General features: G+C 40.9%; 1 protein-coding gene across 1 annotated transcript in view; it reads left to right on the top strand.

Moving 5' to 3' along the window:
* Positions 1-18,497, top strand: part of Appbp2 (amyloid beta precursor protein binding protein 2) — a 42,879-nt gene that overhangs the window by 10,923 nt on the left and 13,459 nt on the right. The window contains exons 2-5 of the mRNA XM_021177544.1: positions 6,821-6,909; positions 7,982-8,133; positions 8,883-9,006; positions 12,875-13,043. Coding sequence (XP_021033203.1) covers positions 6,821-6,909; positions 7,982-8,133; positions 8,883-9,006; positions 12,875-13,043 — 534 coding nt within the window. The remainder of the gene's footprint in view (positions 1-6,820; positions 6,910-7,981; positions 8,134-8,882; positions 9,007-12,874; positions 13,044-18,497) is intronic.

The following is an 18,497-nucleotide window of genomic DNA, read 5'->3' as shown; positions in this document are numbered from 1 at the left end:
AGATCTGACTCCCTCTTCTAGAGTGTCTGAAGACAGCTACAGTGTACTTACATATAATAAATAAATAAAAATTAAATAAATAAATAAATAAATCTTAAAAAAAAAGATACGACTGGGCTCAAACCCATATCACAGCTGGATGAGGCGACCTAGGAGGAAAAGGGTCCCAAGCACAGGCAAAAGAGCCAGAGACACCCTCACTCTCATTGTCGGGAGTCCCACAGGAACACCAAGCTACATAGCTAGAGGGTATATACGGAAGACCCGGTTCAGACCCATACAGAGCCCCTGTTTGTTACTTCATTTTCCGTGAGCCCCATGACCCCTGATTAGTTGCTTCAGTGGTGTGTGTTCTTGTAGTATCCTCTGGCTCCGCCAAGCCTTCCTCCCCCTCTTCTGAGCCTGCTTGAAAGAAAGCACACTGTATCATAGGGAGAATATAATGAATGGAATTTGAATTGAGAACTCTGAAAGAGCTCCATGAGGAAGTAACATGTTAGTAGAGACAACTTAAGTTATAAATTAACCAAAGAATTCTGGCCAACCACAGGATTGGCGGCTAGAAGATCACTGCACAGTGAGTTCAAGGCCAGTCTGGGTTATATGAGACTTAGTCTCAAAAGACAACAAAACCCAAAAATCACCTCTTAATCAGGCATGTTTTTTTAGACTGATAATTTATCAAGCAATTATCTATATATAGGCATACCCTACTTTGGAAACTAAAACATCAGGGATGTTGTTTATTCCTGGGATCTTGGATGAGAAGAAAGAGAGGAAACTTGGGAAAAACAGGCCAGGAACAGGATACACCCAGTGAAGGAACAGATTGGATAGTGCAAACTTACGTAGGTAGGTAGAGATAGATTTTGTTCTACTTACATGTATGTCTATGAGGGAGTCAGATCCCTGGAATTGGAATTACAAAAGTTGTGAGCTGTCACATGGGTGCCGGGAACTGAGCCCAGGTCCTTTGGAAGAGTTTTCTTTATAATTTTCTTTAAAGAGAAAAGAGCTCATTTATAAGGGCTTTAGGGCAGCTGGAGGAGATGAAGGCCTTGGGAGAAAAGGAGGAGTCGAGTAGAAGGTTCTTGTATTTCTATCCCCCGTCCTCCTTTCTCTTCCCTCCTCACATCTCGTTAGAGTCTGTTTAAAAGTCCACTACAGCATTGAGATTGGTAATGGAGTGCCTAGAGGTTGGAGGTAAGGATTCATTACCTCTGCCCTTTGTTCCTGGGGTCTATCTGCAGCAAAAGCTTAATGGGCTATAGCCCCATTTCCAGCTCCACTTGGGACTCTGGATGGATGTGGAGGGTGGTTGGGGGCCTCAGAAAAGTGACATCAGGCACCTGCCGATGGGGATAATGAGGCTCACAGTCATGTTGTGTGTTATTGTGCCCATATCCCCCCAGGACCTCAAGTGAGGAAGGTGCTTTGCTGAAGTGTTAGATGATAAGGTCACCAGGATTGAAACTGAAGAGGGGTCAGAGAAGTGAGCATTTGCTGAGGAGCTGAGACTCTACAGTTTATCAAAGAAGCTGTTGACCTGGGCTTCTAGTAAGGAGAGCCTTGAGTCAGCTATGGGCTCCAGAAGAGCCAGGTGGCTTTGTACAGGCATGACCCTTGATGTTGGAGAACTTAAAATCTGTGTAGTTGGAGTTCATCTTCCAGATTTATTCTTGGGTTGGTGTTCCTAGTACCATCATCTCTATGAGAAATAGTTTACATACTGTCCCCAGGGAGCATGAGCTGTCCAAGTAGAGGGCAGTCAGTGTTTAGCCAGTATTCAGCCTCTGACCACATAATAGAGACAAGGCTTAATCATTGACCCCAAAGATGAGCTCTGGAGAGCAGTAGTACCAAAAACAAATGCAGGAAACCCCGGACTTCACAGGGAGACAGTAGTGTTGAGATCCACCAGTATGTTCTGGACTGATAGGTGACATGTACCGTGTGAATTGATGTAGCCAATTTCGAAAACTGGTAAACTGTAAACCTTAACCTGGTATAAGGATAATCAGCTCAGCCTTTGGCCCTCCTCTGAACTCTCTCAGCCATGTGACCCCATACCAGATTAAAGTACAGCTCATCTTTTTGGAGAGCAAAGATGTCTTGATTAGGGTTTTATTGCTATGAAGAGACACCATGACCAAGGCAACTTTTTATAAAGGACAACATTTAGTTGGGGCTGGCTTACAGTTTCAGAGGTTCAGTCCATTATCACTCTGGTGAGAAGCATGGCAGCAGCTAGGCAGACATGATGCAGCCAGGAAGGAGGACTGGTCTCTGTGCTTGGCAGAAAGCCTGAGCATAGGACTTTAAAACCCACCCCCCACAGTGACAGGACTTTCTCCCAACAAGGCCACACCTCCTAATAGTGCCACTTCCTATGGGCCAAGCATATTCAAACTACCACAAAAAGGAGAGATGTGAGAAAAAAGCAAGGCAGAGGCTGGGAAGGTGTGTAGAGAATAGTGAGAGAGGAACTGGGCCTTATTGGAAAGGCAGGCAAGAAAACATGGGATTAGAGTGGAGCAGTCTACACATCCCTGGGTACCCTAAGGACTTAACGCCTTCCCACTGGAGTGGAAAAAGTGCCATGGCCTCACAGTGTGGCAGTGGTTCATCTTGAACATAACCATAAACTTGTTGATGGGGACCAGTTCCCTTGTGCCTAGTATATTCCAAATGAGCCATGTCACTTTGATATCTGAGCCACCTCTTAGGAGTGCTTTAGGTTTTGGTCTAGGGTGAATACCACTGTGGTCACCTTTCCACTGTCACAGGCAGCCCTACTCTGACAGGAAATTGGTAGGTTTAAGGTTTTCATGCCTGCAGCCATGTCCCTCAGCTAATGCTTCTGCCACCTAGCTCTGCTAGTGGCTCAACCCACCCTCCCCCCAAACACACCACACATGCACACCCCTATGACCTACCAACACCTTGGCTACAGGGCTTAGCTGCTAGGCTCGTGCTTCTTCCAGGTTCCCCCTGTCAGGCTCCCCAGTTCATCTTTTTATTGGCTCTCCATGTAACTAATTCTCATGTCTGTTACTCATTAGTGTTATGGGTTTTTTTTTTTTTTTTTTTGGTAGTATTGTAGTGTTTTATATTCATGAATATTTTAGGTTTTTGGTTTTTGAGATAAAAGAGTCTTAGACTGTAGCCCAGATTGACCCAGAACTTACTAACTTGCTTTGACTAGCTTTGAACTTGTGACAGTTGTCCTGCCTCAGCTTTTTGAGTGCTGAGATTACAGGTATAAGCTACCACGCCTGTTACATTTTAGAATTTTATGTGATCATTTAACTCCTTGATATTTTTGACTGGGATATAATGGTTGCAAAGTCAATGTTGCTAGGTTGCTTTTAATATCCTGATGTGTTTATATGTTCATATATATAGGTTGCATGTATCTGCACAAAGTGGAAACCAGAGGTCTGTTTCAACTTTCTAACCTTGGTTTTGTATTTTTTGTTTTGGTTTTGGTTTGATTTTTCCAGACAGGGTTTCTCTGTATAGCCCTGGCTGTCCTGGAACTCACTGTGTAGACCAGGCTGGCCTTGAACTCAGAAATTTTCCTGCCTTTGCCTCCCAAGTGCTGGGATTAAAGGTGTGCGCCACCACTGCCCAGCCCCTAACTTTGGGGTTTTGTTCTTTGTTGAGACAGGGTTTCTTCACTGGCCTGGAGCTCACTAAGCAGGTCAGATAGACTGGCTAGCCTGTGAGTCCCAAAGTATCCTCCAGTCCCCGTCTGTCCCGTGCTGGGATTACAGGCACTTATCCCCACCCTTGTCTTTCTCAGGGCTTCTGAAGTTAGAGCTCAGGCTCTCGTGCTTGCACTAGCTACCACCACTCTACAGTGGAGCTCACCCCCCAGGCCTAATTTAATTTTTAACATTTAAAAATTTGGAGTTGTTGAGTTAGCCCAGTGGATAAAAGCCTTCCGTGCAAGCCTGGTGTTCAGTCTCCAGAACCTGTAGTGGAAGGAGAAAATGTTCAAGAAAGAAGAAAATCTTCCTAGAAGATGTTCTTGCAATCACACCAGTAATTATGAATAAGATTAAGAAGTAAAAACATTTTTTAGGGATCAGATAATATTTTTATCAAAAGTTCATATCTCTAACAATCTTTTGGTCTGCCAACTGCATTAATTTTTACTTTGGGATAAACTTAAGGGTGAAACAGAATGCAACTGTTAAGTCATTACCCTGTCTGATAATTTAAATATGAATCACTGAGACAGGTTTTCAAACTCATAGAAGCAGCTCCTTAAATTGGTTTCAAATCCTACATAGTAGGTTAGACCAATTTTCAGTTAAAGGATATTGAGAACTGCACAATCTATACAATTGAGATTGTTTTTATTTAACTGCCAAGTACAGGCAAAATGGTTATATAACTAGTTTTCATTTTCTCTATTTTATAAAAGAAAGTCTAAGTGATAATGATGAGTCAGTTGTTTTGGCGAGGGTTAAGGGGGAACATGTTAATATATGACAAGCATGTATGAACGTTCATTTGTGTGTGAATGTGCATATGTGCAGTGGGACACTTGTTGCAGAGTGTATATGGAAGTCTGAGGATAACCTTGGGTGTCAGTCCTTCCTCACCATCCTTCTTGCTTTCCTGCTGTGTGCTATTCTCCTGTCTCCACCTCCTATCTTCCCCATAGGGTTGTTGTAATTACAGTCTGGGGATTCAAACTCACCTTCACGCTTGTGTGGCAAATGCTTTAGCCATGGAGCCATTGGAAAAAGATTTTTGTCGTAGTGTTTGTTTGTTTGTTTCTTGTGGGGAAATGTCTGAGTATCTTGGTTAGTAGTTTTGTTTTTTTGTTTTTTTTTAAAGATTTATTTATTATTATATGTAAGTACACTATAGCTGTCTTCACACACTCCAGAAGAGGGAGTCAGATCTCATTACTGATGGTTGTGAGCCACCATGTGGTTGCTGGGATTTGAACTCTGGACCTTCGGAAGAGCAGTCGGGTGCTCTTACCCACTGAGCCATCTCACCAGCCCCAGTTAGTAGTTTTTTGGTTCTGCTTTACATTATTTTGCCCATAAAATTGTAATTTGGTTATAAATTCTCAGCTTTATTTCTCCTTAATTATTCTATAATTCTTAATTGACAAGTAAGTATAACTGATTATTGGTACTAGCTCTGAGTACAAAAGTCATTTCCAAGATTAGCAGTTTTCTACTTATGAGACAGGTTTTTTTTTTGTTGGTTTTTTTGTTTTTGTTTTTAAAAGACTTATTTATTTGTATGTGAGTACACTGTTATCTTCAGACACACCAGAAGAGGGCAGCAGATCCCATTATAGATGGTTGTGAGCCACCATGTGGTTGCTGGGATTTGAACTCAGGACCTCTGGAAGAGCAGTCCTCTGAGCCATCTCTGCAGCACATGATCCAGGTTTTAATGGTAACTTGAAAGCTCATCATTCCACAGGCATCACAGTCTGCTCCCCGTCCTGAGCATGTGCTCCCTCCCCTCCCCAGCGCTGGCTGGGTCTGCAGAAATATGCACCTGTTTCTCTTCCCTCTCTCATGGTGGAAATGGAACCTAGGGCTTAATCTGGCCTTTTTGTGTTACTGATAATCTTAAGTCCAAGAGTATGCTTAATTTGTAGTTTGCTTTCCTGAGCAGAGTAAACTGCCTTCCTTATTTATTTATTTATTTATTTGCAACTAATGTTCTCATCAATTGAGTTAAATATTAAGGAGCTGTAAATACAAAATGAACTATTCTGTTTTTGTTTTTATTTTGCTTTTGTATGAATGTTTTGACTGCTTATATATCTGTGTATCATGTGTTTGGCTGGTGCCAAGGAAGCCAGAAGAATGAGTTATATTCTACTACGCCGTTGGAGTTACAGACAGTTGAGAGCCACCATATGGGTGCTAGGACTCAAACCTGGGTCCCCTGAAGAACAGTCAGTCTTTTAAGCCATCTCTCCAGCCCTTTTTCATATGTGTTTCTCTTTAAAGGAATTACTAGTTATTTTTACTGTTTTTACATTTGTGCACATATGTGGAGCTCAGAAGACAGTTGAAGGAGTCCGATCTCTCCTTCCACCCTGTGGGTCCCTGTGACTGAGTTCCCATTATCAGATTTAGGTACAAAGCTCCTCACCCACTAAGCCATCTTGGCAGTTCCTAAATTGTTCTTTTAAAAAACCAGTTCTAACAAGGCAGACTCTATGAATCCTGTCATCCCTGGATCTATAGATAGATGTACTATATAAAGCTAGTGCTTGTGAAACTTATGCAGAACTAAACTGAGGATTTGAAATGGGCTGAAGGGCCCAGTGTATCTTCTCGACAGGCTGTTTTCTAGATGCTGGCCTTGCTGTTAGTGACTTAAAATTATCTAGTTTTGGTTAAAGAAAAAAAGAGGCAGATTTAAGTTTCTCAAATTATAGGTTTACTTAGGCTAGTACTTATATACCACTTCCTGGTACTTTACCATGTTCCAGGTGCTTCTGTTTCACAGTAGTAATCCTGAGCAGTTATGTGCAATTGTTAACGTTGTTGATATGTCACAGAAATTTATTCATTATATACTTCTTTATGGAGCTGGGCAGTAGTTACGCATTGCGAATATCTTTAATCCTGGCATAGGCAGATGGATCTGTGACTTCAAGGCCCAGTTGGTCTAGACTTGAGTTCTAGGACACCCAGGACTACAGACAGACCCTGTCTAAAGTAGTAATAGTAATAATAATTCCTTTATTATGATCCAGTTTTTTTTTATCACAAAGTTGAAAGTTAAAACGTTTGAAATAATTTTTTCTTTTTTACTATTATTGCAGCTTTACCAACAGGGACGCTTATGTCAGCTGGGCAGTGAATTCTGTGAATTGGAAGTTTTTGCTAAAGTTTTGAGAGCTTTGGATAAAAGGTAAATTTGTGTTTATGTGTATAAGCTTTCTTGCTTGTTTGCTTGCTTCCTTCCTTGTCTCATGTGGATCAAGATGGCCTTGAACTTGTTAGACTTCTGGTCCTCCTGCCTCTGTTTGAATGCTTGGATTATAGATAATGGACAGGGTCACCCCCTTGCTCCCAAAATATCTACCACCACTACAACAAAAACCTACTAAAATGTATATAACATAAAATTTGCCACTTACATCATTTAAAAATGTATAATTGTCTTAGTGGTTAGGAGCACTGGCTGTTCTTCCTGCAGACCTGGATTCAATCCCCAGTATCACTTGTCAGCTCACACCTCTCTGCAGTTCCAGTTCCAGGGCTTCTGACACCCTTATGCAGATATACATGCAGGCAAAACACCAATGGACATAAAAATAAATTATTAAAAATACATACAATTCAATAATATTAAATATACTTCCCTTGTTTGACCATTAGTAATAGACATTGCCAGAATGTTTTCACTGTCAAGACAAAAGTTATGAGTAGACAAGCCCACCACTGAATGCTATGACAGCAAATGCCATGGCATGGGAAGTAGAGCTCAATGATAAGTCTTGAAGAACAGAATGATGATAGCCACACTTTCTCTATAGTGGGAGTGAGTCAGAGAGCATGCTTTACTTTATAAATGCACAGAACACTTGCTGAGGGATCAGGCAGTTTTGCTTTGTTCTGAAGCAAGGGGCTCATGTGTGGGCATTGGTCCTCGCCTTACACCTTACTTGAGCCAATATTTCTCTTCGTGTTCTCTGCTGCATTTGCCAGGCTGGCTGACCTGTGAGCCTCTAGGAAGTCTGTTGTTCAAGCCTCCCATGTTCTTCTAGGGTACACTGGGATTACTGCTGCTTGTGCTGCTGTGTCCAGCTCTGTGTGCTCTGCAGTGAGGACTCAGGTTGTCAGGCTTGTGAGGCAAGGATGAGCCATTTCCCTAGCCCATTGTCTTTTTATTTTGGAATGTATGTGAGGAGGAGCAGCTAGCTCTAAAGGGATACATACCATCAGTGACTTCTCAAGAACTGCTTTTCTTTTTTCTGCAGACATTTGCTCCACCACTGTTTTCAGGCTCTGATGGACCATGGCGTTAAGGTAGCTTCCGTCTTGGCCTACTCCTTCAGTAGACGGTGCTCTTACATAGCAGAGTCTGACGCTGCAGTAAAGGAGAAGGCCATCCAGGTTGGCTTTGTCTTAGGTGAGTAATGGCAAAGGAGAGGGCATTTGACTCTGCAGTGGGCCTGTAGTTAAACCTTCTAAGCAGAAGGCTTCTTCCAAGAGTTCCCAGGCTGTACAGGCAGGTTGTGAGCAGCGTCATACCTGTGGCCTACTCACGGTCAGTCTAAGTCCTAAACCTTTCTGGCATTCTATCCTAGGGAGAAAACGTAACAGCATTTACATATGAGGAAGTAGATGTAGAGAAGCTGAATAAGTGAAGCTTTGAGTGAGCTTTGAGTGAGCTATGTTTAGCATGAGTTATGTCTGTGATCCCAAGCATGCCATTCAGCAGTGTCAGGGCAGCACCATCCTAAACTCCTTAGCTACTGACTACTTACTGTATGCTGTGGCGTGAGGCATACATTTTCTCAGGGACCGGTTTTGGTTTTCATTTCTAAAAGTAGTTATTTTTAATTTTGGGCGAGCTACTGCAAGGATAGCAGAAACATCACTTTATAATATCCTAGAAAGATTTTTACATATAGAAAAATACTGTTTCATAACTTTGTAGTGAGTAGTTTCACAACTGTACAGAGTTAAAAAGTATGTTTTAGGCAATTATTTATTCAAATTATTATTTCCTCCTTCTGTCCAGATCATACTTTTTAAAAGTTAACTATATATGATGTAAATATTACGGAGTTTTTAGCTCAGTGATTTAGTGTAAGCGTGTCTCTAACTTTCAGGCAGTTTACTGAGTCATTTAATGCTGCTGCTTTTGTTCTTCAGGTGGCTTTCTTTCTGATGCAGGCTGGTACAGTGATGCTGAAAAGGTTTTTCTGTCCTGCCTTCAGTTGTGTACGCTACATGATGAGATGCTCCACTGGTTCCGAGCAGTGGAGTGTTGTGTGAGGTAAGCTGAGCAAATCCTGTGATTAAGTGCTACTTAGTTATAGAGGTACTTAGTGCTAGTGATGCTTAGTTATAGTGGTACTTAGTTATAGTGGTACTTAGTGCTAGTGCTTTGGGCTTAGAATTCTGCCCTTGTTTCCAACAGTTGATTACATCTTTACATCATGGTCTCATTAGTCTAATCTCGCATCTCCAAAACACACACACACACACACACAAAACGTGTCACCTACACACATGCATAGTCCAGGCTGCCCTCGAACTCTGCCTCCCAAGTACTGGAATTAAAGTGTGCAACACCATGCCTAGCCTATTTTGTTTTTTATTAAAGTAAAAACTTCCTTGAATGTTGGGCAAGAAACTTTTTTTTTTTTTTTTTTTTTTTTGGGTTTTCAAGACAGGGTTTCTCTGTATAGTCCTGGCTGTCCTGGAACTCACTTTGTAGACTAGGCTGGCCTCGAACTCAGAAATCCGCCTGCTTCTGCCTCCCGAGTGCTGGAATTAAAGGCGTGCACCACCACGCCTGGCTAGGAAACAATTTTGACATGGATTTAAAGAGAATCAGAATTTCATATCTGAATTTCCTGAAGTTCAAAGGTAAATAGAAATGAGAAGCTAAAAGAAAATAGTGGTATCTCAGTGTTTGAAAGAAAATAGTATATATACCTCACTGAATTTTTAGGACAAAGGAAAATATTTTTAAATCCAAGATCCAGCAGGTCCTAGTGTGTACAGGTAGATACCCCGTGAGTCTTAGAAGGCAAACCCTCTGAGTCAGTCACGAGCACGGCGCGTGGCATCCTTACTGTGATACTGCTTAAGGTTAATCCCGGCTTACCTACCCCTCAGTCCTGTGCAGTTGTTAGTGCCTCCGCTCAGGCTCTCTCATCAAGCAGGAGGAATAGGAATGGCTGACAGAGAGCTGACTGTGTGCTACATCGCACAGTGGTTTCTTTATTAGCTTAAATCCAACTAAGTGAAACAGGGACAGAATCAGAATTGAGCCATGGCTGCTGACCTAGAGGTTAAAGTCTCATATGGGAATCTTATGAAAAGTTGTACATTATCAGTCGGAAATTTAGAATAAAGGAACAAATTTCTAGAAATGTACAAACTATCCAAATGATGATAGGAAAAAAATTGAACGTCTCAACAGACCCATAACAGGTAGAGATTGCAAGTTTGTATTAACAAGTAGAAATTGCAAATTTTCTTATATCAAAGTCAATCCAGGACAGAAGATTTTGCTGGTGAATTGTAAGAGTTAGCTCTGGTCCATTCCAAACTACTAGAATACCGAAGAAGAATTCCTTTCCAACTCATTTTATGAGGTCATTATGACCTCATTAATGAAAGCCCAGGAAACACATAAGAAAAGACACTTAGAGACTAGTGCCTCCTTAAATACAGATCAGAAATCCTTAAGAAAATATTAACAAATAAAACCTAAAAAAATATCTAGAACAATTTATTGAGTGATCTTAATTAAAGTGAGGTCTAAACCAAGAATGCAAGAGTACTTTGACATATGAAAATCAAGAAATACACTATACCGTTATAATATAGACTGAATAAGAAGTATGATAAGTTTCCAACAGTGGACGTTGAAAAGTATTTGACAAAATCCGCTATCCTTATTTAGTAAAAACATGTAGAAAGCTAGGACTAGAAGAGAACCTCCTTGCTTTGACAAAGAACATTTATGATAGACGTACAGGGCATCATGGTATATGCCTGTAACACTAGCCTGAGCTACATAGCAGGACACTGTCTCAAAGAAAGAAATAGGGTGGTACTACGGGAGGGAGTTCGGGATGGGGAAAGAGAGAACAGTTAACTTGGTAATACGCTGGATGGTTTTTCTCATTGGATCAAGAGAAAGGTAAAGGATGTCTTCTACTAGAGGTCGTCAATATTATGTTGTAATTTTTAGTCAAAGTAGGCAAGAAAAAGAAATAAAGAACATCTGTATTGGAAATGGGAAAAGGACTGCATTCATTGAGCTCAGAGACTTGTGACTAGGTGTAGTGGTGCACATCTGTAATCCCTGCAATCGGGAGATAGAGAACAACCCAAACCCCTGGAAACTTTGCAGAGGACATTATCGAGACAGTGCTTTATTTTTGTAATCTGGGCACTCAGGGGACATTCCTTCCTGTCCTTGCACCCAGCTTGTTCTTACTTATTTCCTTTCAGATAGGATCTCAGTATATATCCAAGGCTGGCCAGAAACTCAGGTCTCTTACCCAAGCCTTCTGAATGTCAGAACAGGGGTACACCATCATTCTCACTCATCCTGACTCAAATAAAGACAGCTTGCAGAATGGGAAATGGTATTTACAAATCAGGTATTGGACAAGGGTCCAGTATCCGGAGTGTATCAAGTAGTACAACTCAACAGCAAATGATCCAAGTTTTTAAAAAGACAGGGACTTGAATAGACCCTTTCCAAAGAACCTGTGTCGATTGCTGTTGTGCATGTGAAGAAATGTTAGTGATAGACCTGTGCGTCTGTGACTTAGGGAACTCTAAGTTACACATGTCCCATACCACTTCACAGGGACCAAAGCCATGTAGGATTTTTTTTTGTTTTATTGTTTTTTTCTGTTTCATTTTGTTTTGTTTTTTAGATTTATTTATTGATTTTATGTATATGAGTACACTGTAGCTGTCTTCTGGAACAAGCAGAGGTCCTAAAATTCAACTTCATGTGGCTTCTCAACAGCCGCATGAAGGCTCACAACCATTTGTACAGCTACAGTGAACTCATACATTAAATAAATAAATCTTTAAAAAAAAAAATCCAAGTCTATCTGCAGATAAAAAGATACTTGTTCCGTGTATACATGAGATCACTCCATTACCCAGGCTGACCTTGAACTCATCTGTAATCCAGGCAAGTTACTGTGCAAGCCTTGAGCAAATTGCCTCATTTAATTATCTGTTGAGTTTTACTCTTGTGTGCTCCTTCATACTTGAGTTCCCTGCTCAAAAACATTCATTCCACCTACCATTCTAGAGCAGTGTAATTAATTATCCCTCTCTCTCTTCGTCTTCTGCAGAGTGGTAGGTAACGAACGTAGGGCCTCACATATGGTAGGCAAAGGTCCTACCACCTAGTTATGCCTGCCTCTTAGGTGGTTTTGTTTATTCTTAGTTTCATTATCTAGGCGTAGCTTTGTGTCTAGAGTGCTGGTATAAATGCCATGCTCTGTTTTCTTTGAGATGTCTTTTATGCTTTTATTGCCTCTAAGCATTTTCAAAAAATTATATTGGCCCTATAGATGATTGCGGCATTCAACCAGCAGTGTAATAAATGAGTATTTGTTCTAATAACTATCCTTCCTGTTTCATATAGTCTGTAGATGTATAGTCTACTACTGCCTAGCGTTTAGTCTGATCTAAAGCATGTTGATACTCTTTCATAATTTGATTGTTAGCAGGCTACACTTTATTTTGTGTAGCATACTCAGGATTTTCTGCCACAGGGGGTAGAAGACAAATAGGTCTCCCAGTTGTATCATTGACTTTACCTTAGTGGGCAGGCAGCAGAAATGAGCACTTCCTTAGGAAGCAGCCTGACCGGGAGCAGCGGCAAGTGCTGAAGTGACGGCAGGAGGGACTGGTCACATTCATCTGTCTTCACTATTTTCTGTGTTAGATCTGAATTTTAGAGAAATTGGACGAGATTAATCACAGAAAGCTTTCAGCACTATCAGTGCCTCTCTAGAGAAAATGGTTCTTTCAAATACAGAAATGGGTCCTGTCTCTCTGTCTCTGCCTGGTTGGGTGCTGCTGCATCTTTTTAAGAGGTGGTCAGGGTCACTGTCCTGGCAGCACCCAAAGTAAAGGACTTTTGTTTTCTACAGGTTGCTTCATGTGCGAAATGGAAATTGTAAATATCATCTAGGTGAAGAAACATTTAAATTAGCTCAGACATACATGGATAAGCTGTCTAAACATGGCCAGCAAGCAAATAGAGCTGCTCTCTACGGAGAACTATGTGCACTCCTGTTTGCAAAAAGCCACTATGATGAGGTAAGTTGGCTTTTTGTTTTGAGACAGGGCCTGTTTGTAGCCCACACTGGCCTTGAAAATGTGATGTTCTCACACCAGCCTCTAAAGTGCTGGGACTGCAGGCACGTGCCACACAGTGGAATAAGCCCCTCTTTTACACGTCTTCTAAATTGCATTTCATGTATTGGGTCAGGGTTATTTTTCTGTTTAGTTTTTCAAATAAGACATAGACCAGGTAGCCCAGACCAAGTGCAGGCTCATGATCCTTCTGTTTCTGCCTCTTGAGTGCTTCAATCAGGTTCAAGGCCTGAACCACTATTCCCAGCTTTCACGTATTAGGTTCATGTAATAGATTTTTATTGTACTGGGCAGTGGTGATGCATGCCTTTCATCCCAGCACTTGGGAGGCAGAGGCAGGTGGATCTCTGAGTTCGAGGCCAGCCAGATCTGCAGAGTGAGTTCTAGGACAGCCAGGGCTACACAGAGAAACCCTGTCTCAAAAAACCAAAAAAAAAAAAGAGAGATTTTTATTGCAAAGTGAAAAAATACTTAATTTTCTAATGAAATCTATAACAACCAAGCAAGAATGTTTGTGAGATGGACCTTAAGTACTGCAAGTAAAATATATGGCTTTTGGGCTGGAGAGATGGCTCAGCGGTTAAGAGCACTGACTGCTCTTCCGAAGGTCCTGAGTTCAGTTCCCGGCAACCACATGATGGCTCACAACCATCTGTAATGAGATCTGGCACCCTCTTCTGGAGTGTGTGAAGACAGCTACAGTGTACTTACATATAATAAATAAATAAATCAATATATATATATGGCTTTTAAAGGTTTTGTATGGGTGTTTGTCTGCCCAACTTGCTTTATGGGAAATCCTGGTGAATCGTAATGCATTTGGTTATATGTCATTCTGAGTTAAGTATTTAAACATGAGTTCGAACATAAGTATTTAATTTGCCAGGCACCCTGCCACAGAAATGTTTTAAAACTTCATTATATTTAACATAGTTCTAAAAATGTTTTTGTACTACTTTGAGACAAAATTAGCGGTCTTAGCCTTTCTATTGCTGTGATAAAATGCCATGACCAAGAAACAACTTTATTTTATCTTAACATCAGGGTAAGAACTCAAGGCAGAAGCCTGGAGGTCTCACCCACATCAGTCATCAGTCAAGCAAACGCACCATAGGCTTGCTCACAGGCCAATCAAGTTGGGCATTTTATTAAATTTTCTTCCTCTCAGATGACTTACTGTCAAACTGACTTGAAAACTAGATAGCACAGTCTCTTAAAATTGCAAACCAGGTTTTGGAATCCAAGTCTGGTGAAGTTAGTAGCTCTTATTTTTACATTAGTTATTTTGAATAGCATTGCTTCTTAAGTGAAATAGAAAAAACCAGAACTTTCAGAAGATAACAAATAATTCTCTTTCTCCATCCTTTTTGTGGGTGTGTTGTGAAGGGGGTGCATAAGCACATGAATGGAGGCTGGAGGTTAGTCGTGGGGTGTTCTTCGGGCTGTCTGCCTTGAGTGGATTTCTTCTTACGTGTTGCATGTATGTATGTCTGTTGCTATGTGCACACGAGTACAGAGATTCCAGAGGAGGCTAGAAGAGTTTGTTGGACCCTTGTTACAGTAGGCAGTTGTGAGCAATCTAATCTGGATGCTGGGAACTGAATTTGTTCGTATGAAAGAGCAGCAGGTGCTCTTAACCACTATGACATCATGTGTGCATGTTTAGTATACATGAGTGTACATGTATGTATTCACATGGGTGTGAGAGCATGTATGTGGGCAAGTACACGTGCAGGCATGCATGTGGAAGTCCAGGGTTTAGACAGGAAATCTCAATCCCTGTTCCACCTTGAGATAGGCCCTCTCAGTTAAACCCAGGCTTTATCAATATGGGTAGTCTAGTCAGTCAGATTGATGGGGCAGAAATCCCCTAGCTCCACCTCCTGAGGCTTACCCCCACCCCACCCCACCCCCAGCATTTAAGACAAATTCTCTCATGGGTACCTGGTGCTCCATGAGCAGGCCCAGGTAAGTGCATACCACCTCAGTGAACGTTTTGCCTGGGGTTGGGAGATGAGACTCTCAGGTCCTCAACTGCGCAGTATACACTTTACTGAAGTATCTCCCTGTCCCCAGATTCTTTTCTTGATATAATAGCAATTGTCACTATCCAGGATAATTTATTTTTCCTTTATTTTTAACCTAATAATCACTAAGAAAAGGTCCTTTTTGTTTATTTCGCCTCACATTACATAGATGCTAGCTCATTGCCTGCCACTTGACCTCTATGCCGGAGGCCAGCTCCGGCATTCTGGTTTGCTCTTGAAAGATTGTCAGCAGGGGGAGAATTGGTCTTGTGAGAAATTAGGGTTGCTTTTTAATAATAAAACAGTTACCTATCTTAAGTCTAAATTACTTTGCCGTGAGAGCCTACGTGTCTGAATTCCTCCTAGTCCCAAAACTGCAGAATCTTTGGTGTTTAGCACTTTATTGTAAACAGTGGGGGATCAAGTAAAGGGTTAATTGTTAGGATTTCTTTTTTCTTGTCGGGAACAGAGAAGGAGGTTTGGAGCAATAAACTTTTTTTTTTTTTTTTTTTTTTTTTTTTTTTTTTTTTTTTTTTTTTTTTTTTTTTTGGTTTTTTTCGAGACAGGGTTTCTCTTTATAGCTCTGGCTGTCCTGGAACTCACTTTGTAGACCAGGCTGGCCTCGAACTCAGAAATCCGCCTGCCTCTGCCTCCCNAGTGCTGGGATTAAAGGCATGCGCCCCCACGCCCGGCTAATAAACTTTTTTTTTTTAAGATTTATTTACTATTATTCATAAGTACACTGTAGCTGACTTCAGATGCAGCAGAAGAGGGCGTCAGATCTCATTACGGGTGGTTGTGAGGCACCATGTGGTTGCTGGGATTTGAACTCAGGACCTTGGAAGAGCAGTCAGTGCTCTTACCTGCTGAACCATCTCACCAGCCCAGCAATAAACTTAATTGAACCAAGAGAAGAGAGTCAATTGCAGAAGGAAAAACTTTTACATAAGCAAATACGCATAAACTCATGTTCATAGACAAATTTATGAACACACACTCAAACACCTTCATGCAATCCAGTTGGGTCCACCTACTTACTTATCTCATAATTACATACCTATACACACATTCATCCATTCCTACATGTGCATATGGAGCCCAAGCACCAGTGCAGAAAGGACTCACTTATTCTGAATGGAAAGTGAGCTCCAGTCTTTACTGCATAGAGAAAGAAAACTTCTCTACACTTTTATTGCTAAATGAATTTAACCCACGTTTGTAAGAAAAAAAGCTTTGTCCTCTTTAGTAAGACTAATCCCCCTTTGCTGTTAAGAAAAGACCTGTCTGTCCCACGGTGAAGGAAAGCCTGCCTGCTGCTTCTGCTCTCTGCAGCTTCTTCTCTGCCCCTCTTTCTCTGCATTCTGTGTATTGTTCTCTTCTGCTCCTGCTCCAATGTCCTCTTTATTTTTAAGGGAAGTAAAGGGGGAAAACCTCTCAGGCTATATATGCTCGCTAGATTTCTCTAGTTACTCTATGCTGCTGTCTTCCCTGTCCCAGTGCCATACAGTATAATTGCTCCTAGTTTTTTGTACCCTTTCTAGGAGAATAGATAATGTTTTTTTTTCAAGCATCCTTTTTTTTTTTTTTAAACAAAAGTTCACTAAAACTTCAAACATAAATTCAAATCATAAATTAAATAAGAATATTACAACAGATATATACATGTGTTTATATTAAGACTAGACATAAAAAAAACAGAAAAAAAAAGACTAGACATTATCTCACTAGCTTCATGGAGAGTTAAAGATCTTAATTTTTGTATCTAAGTTGACACTGAAGTTTTGCATAGATAAACCCAGTCAATATTTTATCTTCTGTAGTTCCCCTTTATGACATTTGGTTAATTGTTTTACAGCCTCTCCTAAGTTGTAAATGCCTGCTTTCTATCTCAGAAGCAATTCACTCTTGACTCTTGAAGACCATTAGAGTTCTAACTACAGTATTCATATCTTAGAAGACTTACAATAGCAGTCCTATTACAAAGGGCTTAATAACTACTAGTATAATTTTTAAAAATTCTTTAAAAGGATCATCATTAAGAATTAAGAAATCTAAGTTTCTGGGCTAATATCTACTTATCAGTCAGTACATATCATGTGAGTTCTTTTGTGATTGGGTTACCTCACTCAGGATGGTGCCCTCCAGGTCCATCCAGTTGCCTAGGAATTTCATAAATTCATTCTTTTTAATAGCTGAGTAGTACTCCATTGTACCCCCTGGAGCTTGTGTCTTTAGCTGCATATGTATCAGAAGATGGCCTAGTTGACCATCATTGGAAAGAGAGGCCCATTGGTATTGCAAACTTTATATGCCTCAGTACAGGGGAATGCCAGGGCCAAGAAGTGGGAGTGGGTGGGTAGGGGAGTGGGGAGCTGGGTATGGGGGACTTTTGGGATAGTATTGGAAATGTAAATGAAGAAAATACCTAATTAAAAAAATTATATCATCTATTTATTTAGCATCACTACAAGCCATTAATCTTCATTAATACACAGAAATCTGCCTAATAGAGTAAGCTAACACCTAGTGATTATTCTATATATTTAATAATAACAGGAAGGCGTATTAATAGTAGGAATATTTCTTAAGATAACGGCCTTGCTCGGCCTTGCCTAGAATGGCTCATCCATCGTGCTGTTATAGTGCATGGTGAATCGTCTCAGAAAGATCACCTCCTAGTTTTCAGCCTCTTTAGATAGCTCCTGGCACCTTTCTACCCCATTTTTGTTATTTCTTTGTGTAGCCCTCGCTATCTTGGAACTCATTCTGTAGACCAGGCTGACCTCAAACTCAGAGATTTGCCTGCCTCTGTTGGGATTAAAGGTGTGTGCTACCACTGCCTAGCTGTACCTTAGTTGTTTGTTTGTTTGTTTGTTTTTAATAATAATAATAATAATAATAGTGCATGTCATGATGCTGTGGTATCAATTAAATGCATTAATGAACATGAATTGCTTATTAGAACAATAGCATAAAGGAGGCACTACTAAACAGACAATAGTAGCTGGGTATAATAGCACATACCTTTAATCCTCACACCTAGGAGACAGGCCAGTTGGTTTGGATTTCTCTGAGTCTATATAGCAAGCTCCAGGCTAACCAGGGCTACATAGTGAACGCTGTCTCAGATATAAAGGAGAGAGTGAGTAGAAGAGTGGGAGATGGGGGGAGGGGAGAGAATGATAAAGTGTTTCAGAAGGGAAAGGAAAACACAGGAAACAATCTAGGACTGACATCTAAAAGATGAGCTTGGGGGCTGGAGAGATGGCTCAGCGGTTGAGAGCACTGACTGCTCTTCCGAAGGTCCTGAGTTCAAATCCCAGCAACCACATGGTGGCTCACAACCATCTGTAACGAGATCTGGCGCCCT

This window comes from Mus caroli, chromosome 11, assembly GCF_900094665.2.
Source record: "Mus caroli chromosome 11, CAROLI_EIJ_v1.1, whole genome shotgun sequence".
Lineage (NCBI taxonomy): Eukaryota > Metazoa > Chordata > Mammalia > Rodentia > Muridae > Mus > Mus caroli.
Note: the sequence above shows the minus strand (reverse complement) of the source record. Positions and strands in the feature narration are given on the sequence as shown.